Genomic DNA, 15,299 nt, shown 5'->3' with positions numbered 1-15,299 from the left:
TTTCATACATGATATTTTACATGTTTCAATGCCATTCTCCCAAATCTTCCCACCCTCTCCCTCTCTCACAGAGTCCATAAGACTGTTCTATACATCAGTGTCTCTTTTGCTGTCTCGTACACAGGGTTATTGTTACCATCTTTCTAAATTCCATATATATGTGTTAGTATACTGTATTGGTGTTTTTCTTTCTGGCTTACTTCACTCTGTATAATAGGCTCCAGTTTCATCCACCTCATTAGAACTGATTCAAATGTGTTCTTTTTAATGACTGAGTAATACCCCATTGTGTATATGTACCACAGCTTTCTTATCCATTCATCTGCTGATGGACATCTAGGTTGCTTCCATGTCCTGGCTATTATAAACAGTGCTGCGATGAACATTGGGGTACTCGTGTCTCTTTCCCTTCTGGTTTCCTCAGTGTGTATGCCCAGCAGTGGGATTGCTGGATCATAAGGCAGGTCTATTTACAGTTTTTTAAGGAATCTCCACACTATTCTCCATAGTGGCTGTACTAGTTTGCATTCCCACCAACAGTGTAAGAGGGTTCCCTTTTCTCCACACCCTCTCCAGCATTTATTACTTGTAGACTTTTGGATCACAGCCATTCTGACTGGTGTGAAATGGTACCTCATAGTGGTTTTGATTTGCATTTCTCTGATAATGAGTGATGTTGAGCATCTTTTCATGTGTTTGTTAGCCATCTGTATGTCTTCTTTGGAGAACTGTCTATTTAGTTCTTTGGCCCATTTTTTGATTGGGTCATTTATTTTTCTGGAGTTGAGCTGTAGGAGTTACTTGTATATTCTCGAGATTAGTTGTTTGTTGGTTGCTTCATTTGCTATTATCTTCTCCCATTCTGAAGGCTGTCTTTTCACCTTGCTAATAGTTTCCTTTGATGTGCAGAAGCTTTTAAGGTTAATTAGGTCCCATTTGTTTATTTTTGCTTTTATTTCCAATATTCTGGGAGGTGGGTCATAGAGGATCCTGCTGTGATGTATGTCAGAGAGTGTTTTGCCTATGTTCTCCTCTAGGAGTTTTATAGTTTCTGGTCTTACGTTTAGATCTTTAATCCATTTTGAGTTTATTTTTGTGTATGGTGTTAGAAAGTGTTCTAGTTTCATTCTTTTACAACTGGTTGACCAGATTTCCCAGCACCACTTGTTAAAGAGATTGTCTTTAATCCATTGTATATTCTTGCCTCCTTTGTCAAAGATAAGAAGTTTTCTGTCATCCCAAACAGAAGCTTTGTACTCGTTAAATAATAACTCCTAATTCCCCTTTCCCCTCAGTGCCTGGTAACCACTGTTTTGCTGTCTCTCTCTGAGTTTTTCTATTTTAAATACTTAATTTCAGAGGAATTCTTATAGGAAAATCCAATACGTGTCTGCTTGTATAGGTAGGGCTAATTTCACTTAACCTAAGTGTCTTCAAGGTTCATTCAGATTTTATCATGTATCAGGTAAAAGATTTTATTTAATTTATTCTGTATTTTACCAGAATCCATTCCTTTTAAAGACTGAATAATATTCCACTATATTTAATATATCACATTTATCCATTCATCCATTGAAAAACATTTGCTTTGCTTCCAACTTGTGGCTACTGTGAACAATGCTGATAAACACTGGTGTAAAAGCATTTGAATCCCTGCTTTGAAGTTGTTGTTTTTTTTTTTTAATACCTATAAGTGGAATTGTTGGATCATATGGTAATAGTAAAAACAAAGAATATGGCATCTGGTCCCATCACTTCATGGCAAATAGATAGGGAAACAATGCAAACAGTGACAGCCTACTTTTTTGGGCTCCAAAATCACTGTGGATGGTGACTGCAGTCATGTAATGAAAAGACATTTGCTCGCCAGAAGAAAAGCAATGACAAACCTAGACAGCATATTAAAAAGCAGAGACAGTGCTTTGCCTACTTTGCCTACAAAGGTCAATCTAGTCAAAGATATGGTTTTTTCAGTAGTCATGTATGGATGTGATAGCTGGACAATAAAAAAGGCTGAGTGCCGAAGAACTGATGCCTTTGAACTATGATGCTGGAGAAGATTTTTGAGAGTCCCCTGGACAGCAAGGAGATCAAACCAGTCAATCCTAAAGGAAATCAACCCTGAATATTCATTAGAAGGACTGATGCTGAAGCTGAAGCTCCAATACTTTGGCCACTTGATGCAAAGAGCCAAGTCATTGGAAAAGACCCTGATGCCGGAAAGATTGAAGGCAGGAGGAGGGGATGACAGAGGTTGAGATGGTTGGATGGCATCACCGACTCAATGGACATGAGTCTGAGCGAACTCCAGGAGCTGGTGAAGGACAGGGAAGCCTGGCATACTGTAGTCCATGAGGTCACAAAGAGTTGGACACGACTGAGTGACTGAACAACAACAACGGTAATAATTCCCTGTTTAACTTTTTGAGGAGCATCAAATTGCTTTTCACAGCAGCTGCATCATTTACATTCCCAGCAACCATGCACAAGGGTTTCCATTTCTCAACATTCTTGGCAATACTTGTTATTTTCCATTTTTTTTTTTTACAAAAGATATATTTTATTCAAGTTAAGATGTTTTAAAATTTTAAGATACACCATTATTTTATGAACCACTAGAAAAGGAAAATTTCTGTCAAACCAAAACACAATGCTTTATATATTTTCTCTTTTTATTTTGTCAGTCTTGGTAGAAGTTTATCAATTTTCAATTTTCCAAAGAATCAGCTTTTGTTTTATCGATTTTCTCTGTTGTTTTCTGTTTCCCTGATACAGGCTCTTACCTTTGTTATTTTTCTTCCTTCTGGTTTCTTCTGGTTTATTTTGTTCTTTTTTTCTCATGTTTCTTAACTTAGGAATTTAACTTATTGACTTGAGAGCTTTCCTCATTTCTTTTTTTTCTTTTTTTTTTAATTTTATTTTTAAACTTTACATAATTGTATTAGTTTTGCCAAATATCAAAATGAATCCACAACAGGTATACATGTGTTCCCCATCCTGAACCCTCCTCCCTCCTCCCTCCCCATTCCATCCCTCTGGGTCGTCCCAGTGCACCAGCCCCGAGCATCCAGTATCGTGCATCGAACCTGGACTGGCAACTCGTTTCATACATGATATTTTACATGTTTCAATGCCATTCTCCCAAATCTTCCCACCCTCTCCCTCTCTCACAGAGTCCATAAGACTGTTCTATACATCAGTGTCTCTTTTGCTGTCTCGTACACAGGGTTATTGTTACCATCTTTCTAAATTCCATATATATGCGTTAATATACTGTATTCGTGTTTTTCTTTCTGGCTTACTTCACTCTGTATAATAGGCTCCAGTTTCATCCATCTCATTAGAACTGATTCAAATGTATTCTTTTTAATGGCTGAGTAATACTCCATTGTGTATATGTACCACAGCTTTCTTATCCATTCATCTGCTGATGGACATCTAGGTTGCTTCCATGTCCTGGCTATTATAAACAGTGCTGCGATGAACACAGGGGTACACGTGTCTCTTTCCCTTCTGGTTTCCTCAGTGTGTATGCCCAGCAGTGGGATTGCTGTATCATAAGGCAGTTCTATTTCTAGTTTTTTAAGGAATCTCCACACTGTTCTCCATAGTGGCTGTACTAGTTTGCATTCCCACCAACAGTGTAAGAGGGTTCCCTTTTCTCCACACCCTCTCCAGCATTTATTACTTGTAGACATTTGGATCGCAGCCATTCTGACTGGTGTGAAATGGTACCTCATAGTGGTTTTGATTTGCATTTCTCTGATAATGAGTGATGTTGAGCATCTTTTCATGTGTTTGTTAGCCATCTGTATGTCAATAGCCATCCAAAAGGGTGCCAAGTAGTATCTCATTTTGGTTTCATATGCATTTCTCTAATGATTAGTGATGGTGAGCATCTTTTCATGTGTGCTTATAGCCAGTCTGTATGTCTTCTATGAAGAAATGTTTAAGTCCTTTGATCATTTTTAAACTGGATTGTTTCCTGTGTCGAGATATATTTGAGTTGTTGAGATATACATGAATCCCTTATCAGATGTATTTATTTTCTTCCATCCATGGGTTGTCTTTCACTTTCTTGATAGTGTCCTTTGATGCAAAAAAGTTTTTAATTTTAATGAAGTCCAATTACTTTTTTTGTTGATTGCACTTTTGAAGTTTTTTTTAAACAATAAAGAACATTTTGATATTATCAGCATTTTCTGCAAAACTAATCATTCTTAGGCCTCTATTCTTTTCTATTCTCCTATGTCTCAGCCAAACTTTCAGCACTGCTCCTTCGTTCTATAAATGCTTTCCATCATTTTTACATATGTTTTACAAATGTGAGCTCTTATTAAACAGTTTTCTGTATGTTCTCCAAGCTTTTTATTTTTGTTAAGGCTCTTCTTCATTTTCCTTTTAATTAAGGTCATTTGAGATTTTAAAGTCATAACTGAATTTTTGCTGGTATTCAACCCTCTCAAGTTTTCTTTACTTTCCAAATCTCATTCTTTAGAATGACATTTATCTTTTTTAAAAGTTTTAAAGTTTGTCTTCTTAAAGTCTAAGTATTGCCATTCTACTGTTTCTGACTATAAAGGACTCTGGATTCAAGTATCAACTTCTCCCAAGCACTCTCAGACTACTATACTAATGACCAACTCGTTAACCTTATTTAAAGGGTCTAGAATAGCACTTTTCTTAAGAGCTTCCTGTACCTAGAAAATAACATTGACAATACGGAAAATCTGAAACACAGATTTCAGTCAAATGAGACCTCCAGCAGATACCTAGGAGATCAAGGTTTTTACCACTATTTCTTCCCATTAAGTCAGTTTGTTAGTCGTTAAGAATGTAGCATGTCCTTCAATTGGTTAAGGGCCCTTAGAAGATATTCACACCATATGATTTCCACACCAATAACCCACAAGTTACTTCCAGGTCAAATTTTATGTTATTCTAGGCAGACAATATAGTTATTTTATTCAGATATAAAATTGGTGAATATAATCAAACTAAGTTAGAATCATAGAATCTGAATCAGAATGGACTTCTGAGGTAATTCATACAACTTCACACATTCATAAAAGGAAGATATAGCAAAAGTCTCCTTTTTTTCTATTTCAAGGATTTTTATAGTCCACAAGTATTTATGGATGTTTATAGTCTACAGGTAAGACAGAAGGTATGAATATTAAATAAGAAAAAAATTTTGTTTTTCACTAAAGTTTGAATGAAAGAAATTATAATCTTGATATAAACACATTTAACTACAAATTACAATATACAACCATATAGTCATAATTTATTAAACTGACTCAAGACCTTGAAAATGTACTTAACTTCATAAAACATTTAAACTAGATATCACTTATCTTGAAATGAAAATTTCAAACAAAAACATTATTTGACAGGTCAGAAAACAGTTTATGTTAAGGGCTAAGGATTAGGGGAAGGCTTGACCGACAAAGATGATGAAAATGTTTTTTATCTTGCTTATGCTACAAGTCACATAACAGGTATACATTTGCAAAAACTCACAGAAATGTTATAGGAGCTCATAGGAGTGAATGTTACCAAGCGTAAATTATCAACCTGAATAACCAAATTTTTTAAAAGACTAATTGTTTATTATGTAAGGAATTAGTATATTCTAAAGGAAATATTGAAAATAATGAACTATAGTGGACCGAACTGAGGCCATTTTACTGTGTAATTCTCAAGTGTACTTATGCAGTTATTTAAGTTTTTATTTATGTATTTCTAAACACATACAAAAACAGAAACCAAAAGCAAGGCACTTTTATTTAAAAAAATTACTCACCATCTCGTTTCCAAAAAGTATGTCAACAAAAGGCATAACTTTCATCAATGATTCCTTGTAGAACTGACTAATAAATGGTGCAGACAGATTCAAAGTGAAAATTCTGTTGTTTTCAGAAGCATGGTGAGCCACTTTTAAAATCGACTCTGGAGAAACTGTGAGGAAAAAACCCTGGGTAAAGAAAAAAAGGAGAAATTAGAAATGCTATCTCCACAGAATCATTCTCAGTGAGAATACAAGAAGAAATCTATACAAAATACAGATGAATCACAAGCTGGAATCAAGTCTGCCAGGAGAAATACCAACAACCTCACATATGCAGATGATACCACTCTGATGGCAGAAAGTGAAGAGGAACTAAAGAGCCTCTTGATGAGGGTGAAAGAGGAGAGTGAAAAAGTTGGCTTAAAAGTCAACATTCAAAAAACTTAGATCATGGCATCCGGCCCCATCACTTCATAGCAAGTAACAGATTTTTTGTCCTGGGCTCCAAAATCACTGCGGACGGTGATTGCAGCCTTGAAATTAAAAGACGCTCCTTGGAAGGAAAGTTATGACAAACCTGGATAGCATATTAAAGACAAGAGACATCACTTTGTCAACAAAAGTCTGTATAGTTCAAGCTATGGTTTTTTCAGTAGTCATGAATAGATCTGAGAGTTGGACCATAGACAAGGCTGAGCGCCAAAGAATTGATGCTTTCAAATTGTGGTGCTGGAGAAGACTCGTGAGAGTGCCATAAAATGCAAGGAGATCAAATCAGTCAATCCTAAAGGTAATTAATCTTGAATATTCATTGGAAGGACTAATGTTGAAGCTGAAGCTTGAATACTTTGGCCACCTTACGTGAAGAGCTGATTCACTGGAAAAGACCCTGATGCTGGGAAAGATTGAAGGCAAAAGGAGAAAGGATTGGCAGAGGATGAAATAGTTACGCAGCATTATCAACTCAATGGACATTAATCTAAGCAAACTCCACAAGACAGTGAAGGACAAGGGAGCCTGGCATGCTGCAGTCCACGGGGGTCACAAAGAATTGGACATGACTGAGCAACTTAACAACACCAACAACATACATAATACAAAAGCCTCTACAAGTGAAAGTGAAAGTGAGAGTCACTCAGTCATGTCTGACTATTTGCAACCCCATGGACTATACAGTCCTGGAATTCTCCAGGCCAGACTACTGGAATGGGTAGATGTTCCCTTCAATAGCAGATCTTCGCAACCCAGGGATTGATCCCAGGTCTCCCTTACTGCAGGCGGATTTTTTTTACCAGCTGAGCCACAAGGGAAGCACAGCCTCTACAATGTAAACCTTAAAAATGCAATTATAAAATGCAAAGCAGGAAACTATAGCATTTGATCAGGAGAAAAGTTTATCACATGAGTAGTGTATGCTTAATATGTGCCATTTCATTAGAGAAGAGTTACCTTAAGTTACAAAACAGCTATTGAAATGCTCACTTATAATTGAGAGACTAACTACATCCCTCTTGCAAACTCAAAAAGTTTAAAGAGAAAATAAGATTTTGAACATTAAAAAATCAACTTTCTGGCAGAAGTCATGTGTACTGGGGTATATTTTTGAAGGGTATCTTTCCCTTAAAAATCTTGAAGTATTTAGAAAGAACTTTATAATTATCTCTTACTAAAGTATTGCTAATAAAATTATAAGAAATATGTTCTCCAATCAAAATAACATAAAATTTTCTCATCATTTAAAATTCTAATCCATTAATTCTTTACCAATATTTAACTGTTTAGAAAGGTAACATCATTTATTATTAGGTAATATCATTTAATCTTTTCATCTTCATTTTTTAACCAAATACCATGTCACTTGCGAACTATGAGCATTCAAGCTGCTTTGCTATTTTTGTCACTTGGAGAATTAAGATGAACAGTGTATATAGCATCTTGTCTCCATAGTAATATGGATGTATTTGCTCTTTAGTCTTTCATTTAATGAGGAGAGTTTAAAACTCTCCCCTCCTCTTAATTCTCCCCGAACTGTTTCAGCATGAAATAAAAACCTCCCAGAGTTAGCACTCTGCCAGCTGTGGATTAACCACAGACAGCCATAGAATGGTCTACACAAATAGTCACCTGGTCAAATAATTAGGCTTCTCACCAACTTCAGACTGAAAATTTGATCTGTGCTAAAATACATCTGATTGTAATTTAAGGTACAGAACAGTATGCCCCTGGAGTTTAAATTTGGCCTCATTCCAAATGTGTGTATGTTGTATGTGTGTTAACTTTAAAATGCAACATAAGAGCAAGTGATGTGGACAGCAGAATTTCCATTTTGTCAACTTTACAAAGAATATACAAAAAAAGGTCAGTTTTTAATTGAGGCAAATTCACGATTTAAATTAATTCCATTTTTTGAATTGTTTCTTGTTTCTCTTTAAGTAAATATTTAGTATTTGAGCAATTATGGATTTGTGCTCTGTTAGAGTGCAAAGACCTAAAACTGATGCCAACCATAACTTTTCTTTCTTGATTTATATCCATTGCTAAGCCACATGTTTCAGAGTATAGTATCACCAAAAATAAAAACAGTGCCAGTATAAATTTTTTTTCAAGTAACAGGTTTGTAATAAAAACAGACCAATAGCTTAGAGAGCTATAGTTTAGAAAAACACTCTATAGAATCAACAAAACTCTTGTAATATTCTAATTAGGAATTTCAGTCAGCACAACAGTTAGCCCTGCTACTCTTTGGCCATAAGAACAATGAAAAGCAAAGCAGATCCTAACTCTTAGAGACTGGCTAATATTAATCAGAACTGAGGGTGAAGTGAGACAATTTTATCCATTTTAATGAAAACTGAAGCAGAACAAAAAGGCAGGAGGAAAAGGAATGGGGAAAGCCCAAGGCAGAGCCAAAGAACCATTTTTTTATCAGAGGCAGACATAAAATTTGGAAATCCCAAGTATGCAGATTTGTCAGTCAGCCACTCTGAGGATTTCTCAGGGTAGCTTAAATATGGGGGAGTGTAAGGAACTAAAGTGTTTAAAATACTAAAAGAAAAGAAAAGAAACTGCTCATTTAAAATCCCATCAAAAATAATATACCTACAAATAAACTTAACCAAGGAGGTGAAAGAGCTATACTCTGAAAACTATAAATCACTGATGAAGGAAAAGGAAAGATAATACACACACAATAAAGGAAAGATATTCCATGTTCATGGAATAGAAGATAAAAAAGATTAAAATGTCCATATCACTAAAACCAATCTATAGATTCACTGTAATCTCCATCAGACAACTCAAAGCATCTTCTACAGAGCAAGAACAAATAATCATAAAATTTATATGGAATTATAAAGGACCCCAAATTGGCAAAGCAATCTTGAGAAAGAAGAGAGCTGGAAGAATCTTGTTCCCTGACTTCAGACTATACGACAAAGCTACAGTCATCAAAACTGTATAGTACTGGCATAGAAAGAGAAACATAGATCAACAGAAAGGAACAGAGGGCCCAAAAGAAACTCATGCATTACGTTTAATTAATCTATGAGAAAGGAGGCAAGGATAAGCAATGGAGAAAAGACAGTCATTTCAATGACTGGTGCTGACAAAACTGGACAGCTACGTGTAGAAGAAAGAAATTAGTACATACTCAAACATCATATACAAAAATAAACTCAGAATGTATTAAAGACCTAAAACCTAAATGTAAGACTGGATGCCATAAAACTCCTAGAGAAAAACAGAGGTGAAATACTCTTTGACAGATATTACTGCAATTTGGGGGGAATATGTCTCCTAAAGCAAAGGAAATAAAAGCAAAACTAAACAAATGGAATTTAATTAAACTTAAAAGCTTTTGTACTGTGAAGGAAATCATCAACAAAATAAAAACACAATCTACTGAATGAGAGAAGTTTGTAAATAATTGACCAATAAGGGGTTAATATCCAAAATGCTATATAAACAGCCTATATACCTCAATATCAAAAATATAAGCAATCCAATTTAAAAAATGGGCAGAAGATCTGAGTAGACATTTCTAAAGAAGATATACAGATGACCAATAGGCACATGAAAAGATTCTTAATCATTAGAGAAATGCAAATCAAAGCCACAATGAGATATCATGTCACATCTGTCAAAAGGGCAGTCATCAAAAAGTCTATAAATAATAGATATTTGCAAAAATATGGAGTAAAAGAACAATTGCACATTGTTGGTGGGAATGGAAATTAGTACTGGCACTACATAAAACAGTATAGAGGTTCCTCAAAAAATTAAAAATAGAACTACCATATGATCCTGCCATTCCAGTGCTAAATATATATTCAAAGAAACCAAAAACACTAATTCAGAACAATAAAAACACTCCAAAGTTCAAAGCAGCTGAAAGCAACTAAATGCCCATCAAAAGATGAATGGATAAAGATTACTCAGCCATAAACAGGAATGAAATTCTGCCGCTTGCAACCATGTGGACAGACCTAGAGTCTATTATACTTCATGAAATAAGTCAGACAGAGAAAGACAGATACTTTTTATTATCACATATGAATGTAATAATCATAGATATAAAAAGACAACTGTGATTACCAGAAGTGGGGCAGGGCAAGATGGCAGTATGGGATTAAGAGATATAACCTACTACATATAAAATAAATAGGCTGTAAATATATGCACTGTACATGACGGGAAAATGAGCCATCATTTTCTAATAATTTAAATGAAATATAAATCTATTAAAAAATAGAATCAGTATGTTGTACACCTGAAACTAATGTAATATTGCAAATCAACTATAGTTCAATTAACAAAATAAAATACATAGAATATAAAATCATTGTAGTAACTTAATGATGAAGAAAGGTTGCTAAAATCACTATATTAATACTGCTGATGGGAATGCAACTGACACTTTTCCAAGAAAATAAATTGAAAATATGATGAAATATAAAATTCATATTCTTTGATGCAATAATTCTAAGAGTCTACCTCAAGAAAATAATTCAAAATATGGAAAATATTCATTTAGGAACATATCAGTATACTATACATGTGACTTAAACATAAATATTCAATAATAGAGGAATAAGTAGTCAAGTAAGAATTGGCATATCCACCCATTCTAAATTTGGTTATGGATCATTTAAAATGTGGCTAGTGCAATTGAAGAATTGAATTTCAAATTTTATTTAATTTTAATTTAAATGTAAGAAGCCACATGTCGATAATGAGCATATGAAATGTGGTTAGTGTGACTGTGGAACTGAATTTTTGATTTAATTTTTTTGAAATTTCAAAATGGAAGGAATGAAAAATATTCTTCTATTAAACACATTTTTATTGTTTTGGTACGGTTACATTTCATTTTGATCATTAACAATTTAGTGACTGTGCTGTGTTACAAATGTAAAACAGATATCAATTTCAAAGAAAAAAAGGTTAAAAATATAATTAATAATTTTATATGAATGTGTTGAAATGATAATTATTATAGATATTTGAAGTTAAATATATTGTTAACATTAATTTACTTGTTCCTTTTTACATTTTCAATGTCTCTACTAGAAAATTTTAAATTATGTGGGTTTTATTGTATTTCCCCTAGATAATGCTATTCTAGAGAATACTTTGAAGATATTAAAAAGGAAAATTATGAAACAAAGCGGCAAAGTGGAAAATGTTTATGCCACACAACTGTTAAATGAAACATAAGCTATACAAGCAGTATATGCAAAATATGGTTAAAACTATATTATAGCAATAGGAAAAGAATCTACTAGGGAATACTCCAAAAGCAAATATGGTCAAATTTCAGTAGAAAAATTATGGGTGATTTTCATGTTTTTATTTTTCAAGTTTTGGTGAAGTGGTTTGATTATTCTCTTTAAAAGAGGGACCTCCCTGGTGGTCCAGTGGTTAACAATCTGCCTGCCAATGCAGGGGACAAAGGTTTGATTTCTGGTCCAGCAAGATCCACAAGCCATGGAAGAGCTAAGCCCCGGAGCCACAATGACTGAACCTGCGCAGTCAGAAGCCACAGCTACTGAAAGTACACCTGCCCAGGCCTGGCCCCGCCCCAGGCCTGTGCTCCACAGCAAGAGCAGCCACTGCACTAACAAGCCTGCGCACAGCAACTAGAATAGCCCCACTCGCCGCAATGAACGTCTTTACATACCAATGAAGACCCAGCACAGCCAAAAATAAATAAATAAATATTTAAAAAAATAAGAATATACCATAACATAAAAATATTTGGACAACTAGAAGCCCTACCAAATGCAGACTAGCAATGATGAGGGATGGCTGAGAGTACCAGATGCTGTATCTCAAGATGCACGACTGTTGTCTGTTTTAAAGAACATAATTACTCTGTTTTCCACACCATAACGAAAGTGCCATAGTAACACTAGTCAAGACTAGTTGAGAGAATGAATAAATAAGAAGCCAAAAAAAAAAAAATACAAAAATCATACAGCGTGTTTTCTTCCTTTTAATGGGTCCTATGTGTTCTGCAAATCTCTTGGAGTATAAAATGTATTTCCTTGTAGGAGTGTGAGGATCAAGTATGAATTATTACAAAGCATAGTTCCTATATGATTGTAAGAAAAATACTGACTTCGACCAACATTAGGATAATGTATAAATTGTTTACAGTTACAATGTTATGATATGCACTACTTTATAGCAACGACAGGAAAAGAATCACTAATCATTCCAATCCCAAAGAAAGGCAATGCCAAAGAATGCTCAAACTACACACAATTGCACTCATCTCACACGCTAGCAAAGTAATGCTCAAAATTCTACAAGCCAGGCTTCTACAGTATGTGAACCGTGAACTTCCAGATGTTCAAGCTGGTTTTAGAAAGGGCAGAGGAATGAGAGATCAAACTGCCAACATCCGCTGGATCATCAAAAAAGCAAGAGAGTTCCAGAAAAACATCTATTTCTGCTTTATTGACTATGCCAAAGCCTTTGACTGTGTGGATCACAATAAACTGTGGAAAATTCTGAAAGAGATGGGCATACCAGATCACCTGACCTGCTTCTTGAGAAACCTGTATGTGGGTCTGGAAGCAACAGTTAGAACTGGACATGGAACAACAGACTGGTTCCAAATAGGAGAAGGACTACGTCAAGGCTGTATATTGTCACCCTGATTATTTAACTTATATGCAAAGTACATCATGAGAAATGCTGGACTGGAAGAAGCACAAGCTAGAATCAAGATTGCCGGGAGAAATATCAATAACTTCAGATATGCAGATGACACCACCCTTATGGCAGAAAGTGAAGAAGAACTGAAGAGCCTCTTGATGAAAGTGAAAGAGGAGAGTGAAAAAGTTGGCTTAAAGCTCAACATTCAGAAAACGAAGATCATGGCATCTGGTCCCATCACTTCATGGGAAATAGATGGGGAAACAGTGGAAACAGTGTCAGACTTTATTTTTCTGGGCTCCAAAATCACTGCAGATGGTGACTGCAGCCATGAAATTAAAAGATGCTTACAACTTGGAAGGAAAGTCATGACCAATCTAGACAGCATATTCAAAAGCAGAGACATTACTTTGCCAACAAAGGTCCATCTAGTCAAGGCTATGGTTTTTCAGTGGCCATGTATGGATGTGAGAGTTGGACTGTGCAGAAAGCTGAGTGCCAAAGAATTGATGCTTTCAAACTGTGGTGTTGGAGAAGACTCGAGTGTCCCTTGGACTGCAAGGAGATCCTACCACTCCATCCTAAAGGAGATCAGTCCTGTGTGTTCATGGGAAGGACTGAGGCTGAAGCTGAAACTCCAATACTCTGGCCACCTCATGCGAAGAGTTGACTCATTGGAAAAGACTCTGATGCTGGGAGGGATTGGGGGCAGGAGGAGAAGGGTATGACAGAGGATGAGATGGCCGGATGGCATCACTGACTCGATGGACGTGAGTCTGAGTGAACTCTGGGAGTTGGTGATGGACAGGGAGGCCTGGCATGCTGTGATTCATGGGGTCACAGAGTCGGACACGACTGAGCAACTGAACTGAACTGATACTTAATTTAAACAGTTTGCCAGTCTTAGTACTTCTTATGTAACCTGAGCTATGTAACTTCCCTAGGTTTTTATCTAAAAAATGGGAATACTAATGCCTATTAAGGTTGTTGTGAAAATTAAATGAATGCTTCATATAATGCCTGGCATAAAGCATGCACTCCACACATATTAGCATTTTATTAATATTATTTATGCAGTAATATCAAGAGCGTTACAAAGTTTTGTTTTTCCTTTTTTTTTCTTAATTTTATTTTATTTTTAAACTTTACAATGTTATATTGGTTTTGCCAAATATCGAAATGAATCCGCCACAGGTATACATGTGTTCCCCATCCTGAACCCTCCTCCCTCCTCCCTCCCCATTCCATCCCTCTGGGTCGTCCCAGTGCACCAGCCCCGAGCATCCAGTATCGTGCATCGAACCTGGACTGGCGACTCGTTCCATATATGATATTATACGTATTTCAATGCCATTCACCCAAATCATCCCACCCTCTCCCTCTCCCACAGAGTCCATAAGACTGTTCTATACATCAGTGTCTCTTTTGCTGTCTCATATACAGGGTTATTGTTACCATCTTTCTAAATTCCATATATATGCGTTACTATACTGTATTGGTGTTTTTCTTTCTGGCTTACTTCACTCTGTATAATAGGCTCCAGTTTCATCCATCTCATTAGAACTGATTCAAATGTATTCTTTTTAATGGCTGAGTAATACTCCATTGTGTATATGTACCACAGCTTTCTCATCCATTCATCTGTTGATGGACAACTAGGTTGCTTCCACGTCCTGGCTATTATAAACAGTGCTGCGATGAACACTGGGGTACACGTGTCTCTTTCAATTCTGGTTTCCTCAGTATGTATGTCCAGCAGTGGGATTGCTGGATCATAAGGCAGTTCTATTTCCAGTTTTTTAAGGAATTTCCACACACTGTTTTTCTATTAATGTTGAGTTCTATTTTATAGCTCTTAGTTATAATGCTGCTCAAAAATATGCTTTTAAACTTGAATATAGAGCTCGGTATTTCCTTTGAAATACAAATACATAAAACAAAATCCATCATTCCCTTTCCAAAAGCTCCTTACCTCCTATCTCTCCTTGATTTAATCATCCTATATCCTGCTGACAGATTAATCACCCCAATCAGTCTTCTTTTACTAGTAAATTAAATCCAAATGTCTCACACCCCAGCATTCAAAGCTCTCCACAATAATATTCCAACTTGCAGAGTGTATCAGCTGTAACCTCTACTACTCTACAAGGTAAGTCCTTCCTTCACTCATATAGAATGAATTGATTCCCCCAAAATAAATCTATTCAGTCATTATGGTTTTGTTTTGTTTGTTTAAAATATCCACCCTCTCTACCTGTTGGAATTTTACCCCTCCATCAAGGTCCATTTTAAATTGAACATTCATCCCACAAAGTCATACTGCATTCCTACCAACAGATACACTCTT

The 15,299-nt window shown here is 35.7% G+C and overlaps 1 protein-coding gene across 3 annotated transcripts in view; it reads right to left on the bottom strand.

Moving 5' to 3' along the window:
- ADK (adenosine kinase) overlaps positions 1–15,299 on the bottom strand; it is a 569,627-nt gene that overhangs the window by 169,494 nt on the left and 384,834 nt on the right. For all 3 annotated transcript variants that reach the window (XM_055536393.1, XM_055536398.1, XM_055536394.1), the window contains one exon: positions 5,807–5,977. In XM_055536393.1, coding sequence (XP_055392368.1) covers positions 5,807–5,977 — 171 coding nt within the window. The remainder of the gene's footprint in view (positions 1–5,806; positions 5,978–15,299) is intronic.

This window comes from Bubalus kerabau, chromosome 1 (assembly GCF_029407905.1).
Source record: "Bubalus kerabau isolate K-KA32 ecotype Philippines breed swamp buffalo chromosome 1, PCC_UOA_SB_1v2, whole genome shotgun sequence".
Taxonomy (NCBI): Eukaryota; Metazoa; Chordata; class Mammalia; order Artiodactyla; family Bovidae; genus Bubalus; species Bubalus kerabau.
The sequence above is the reverse complement of the archived record's forward strand: the minus strand, read 5'-3'. Positions and strand labels throughout refer to the sequence as shown.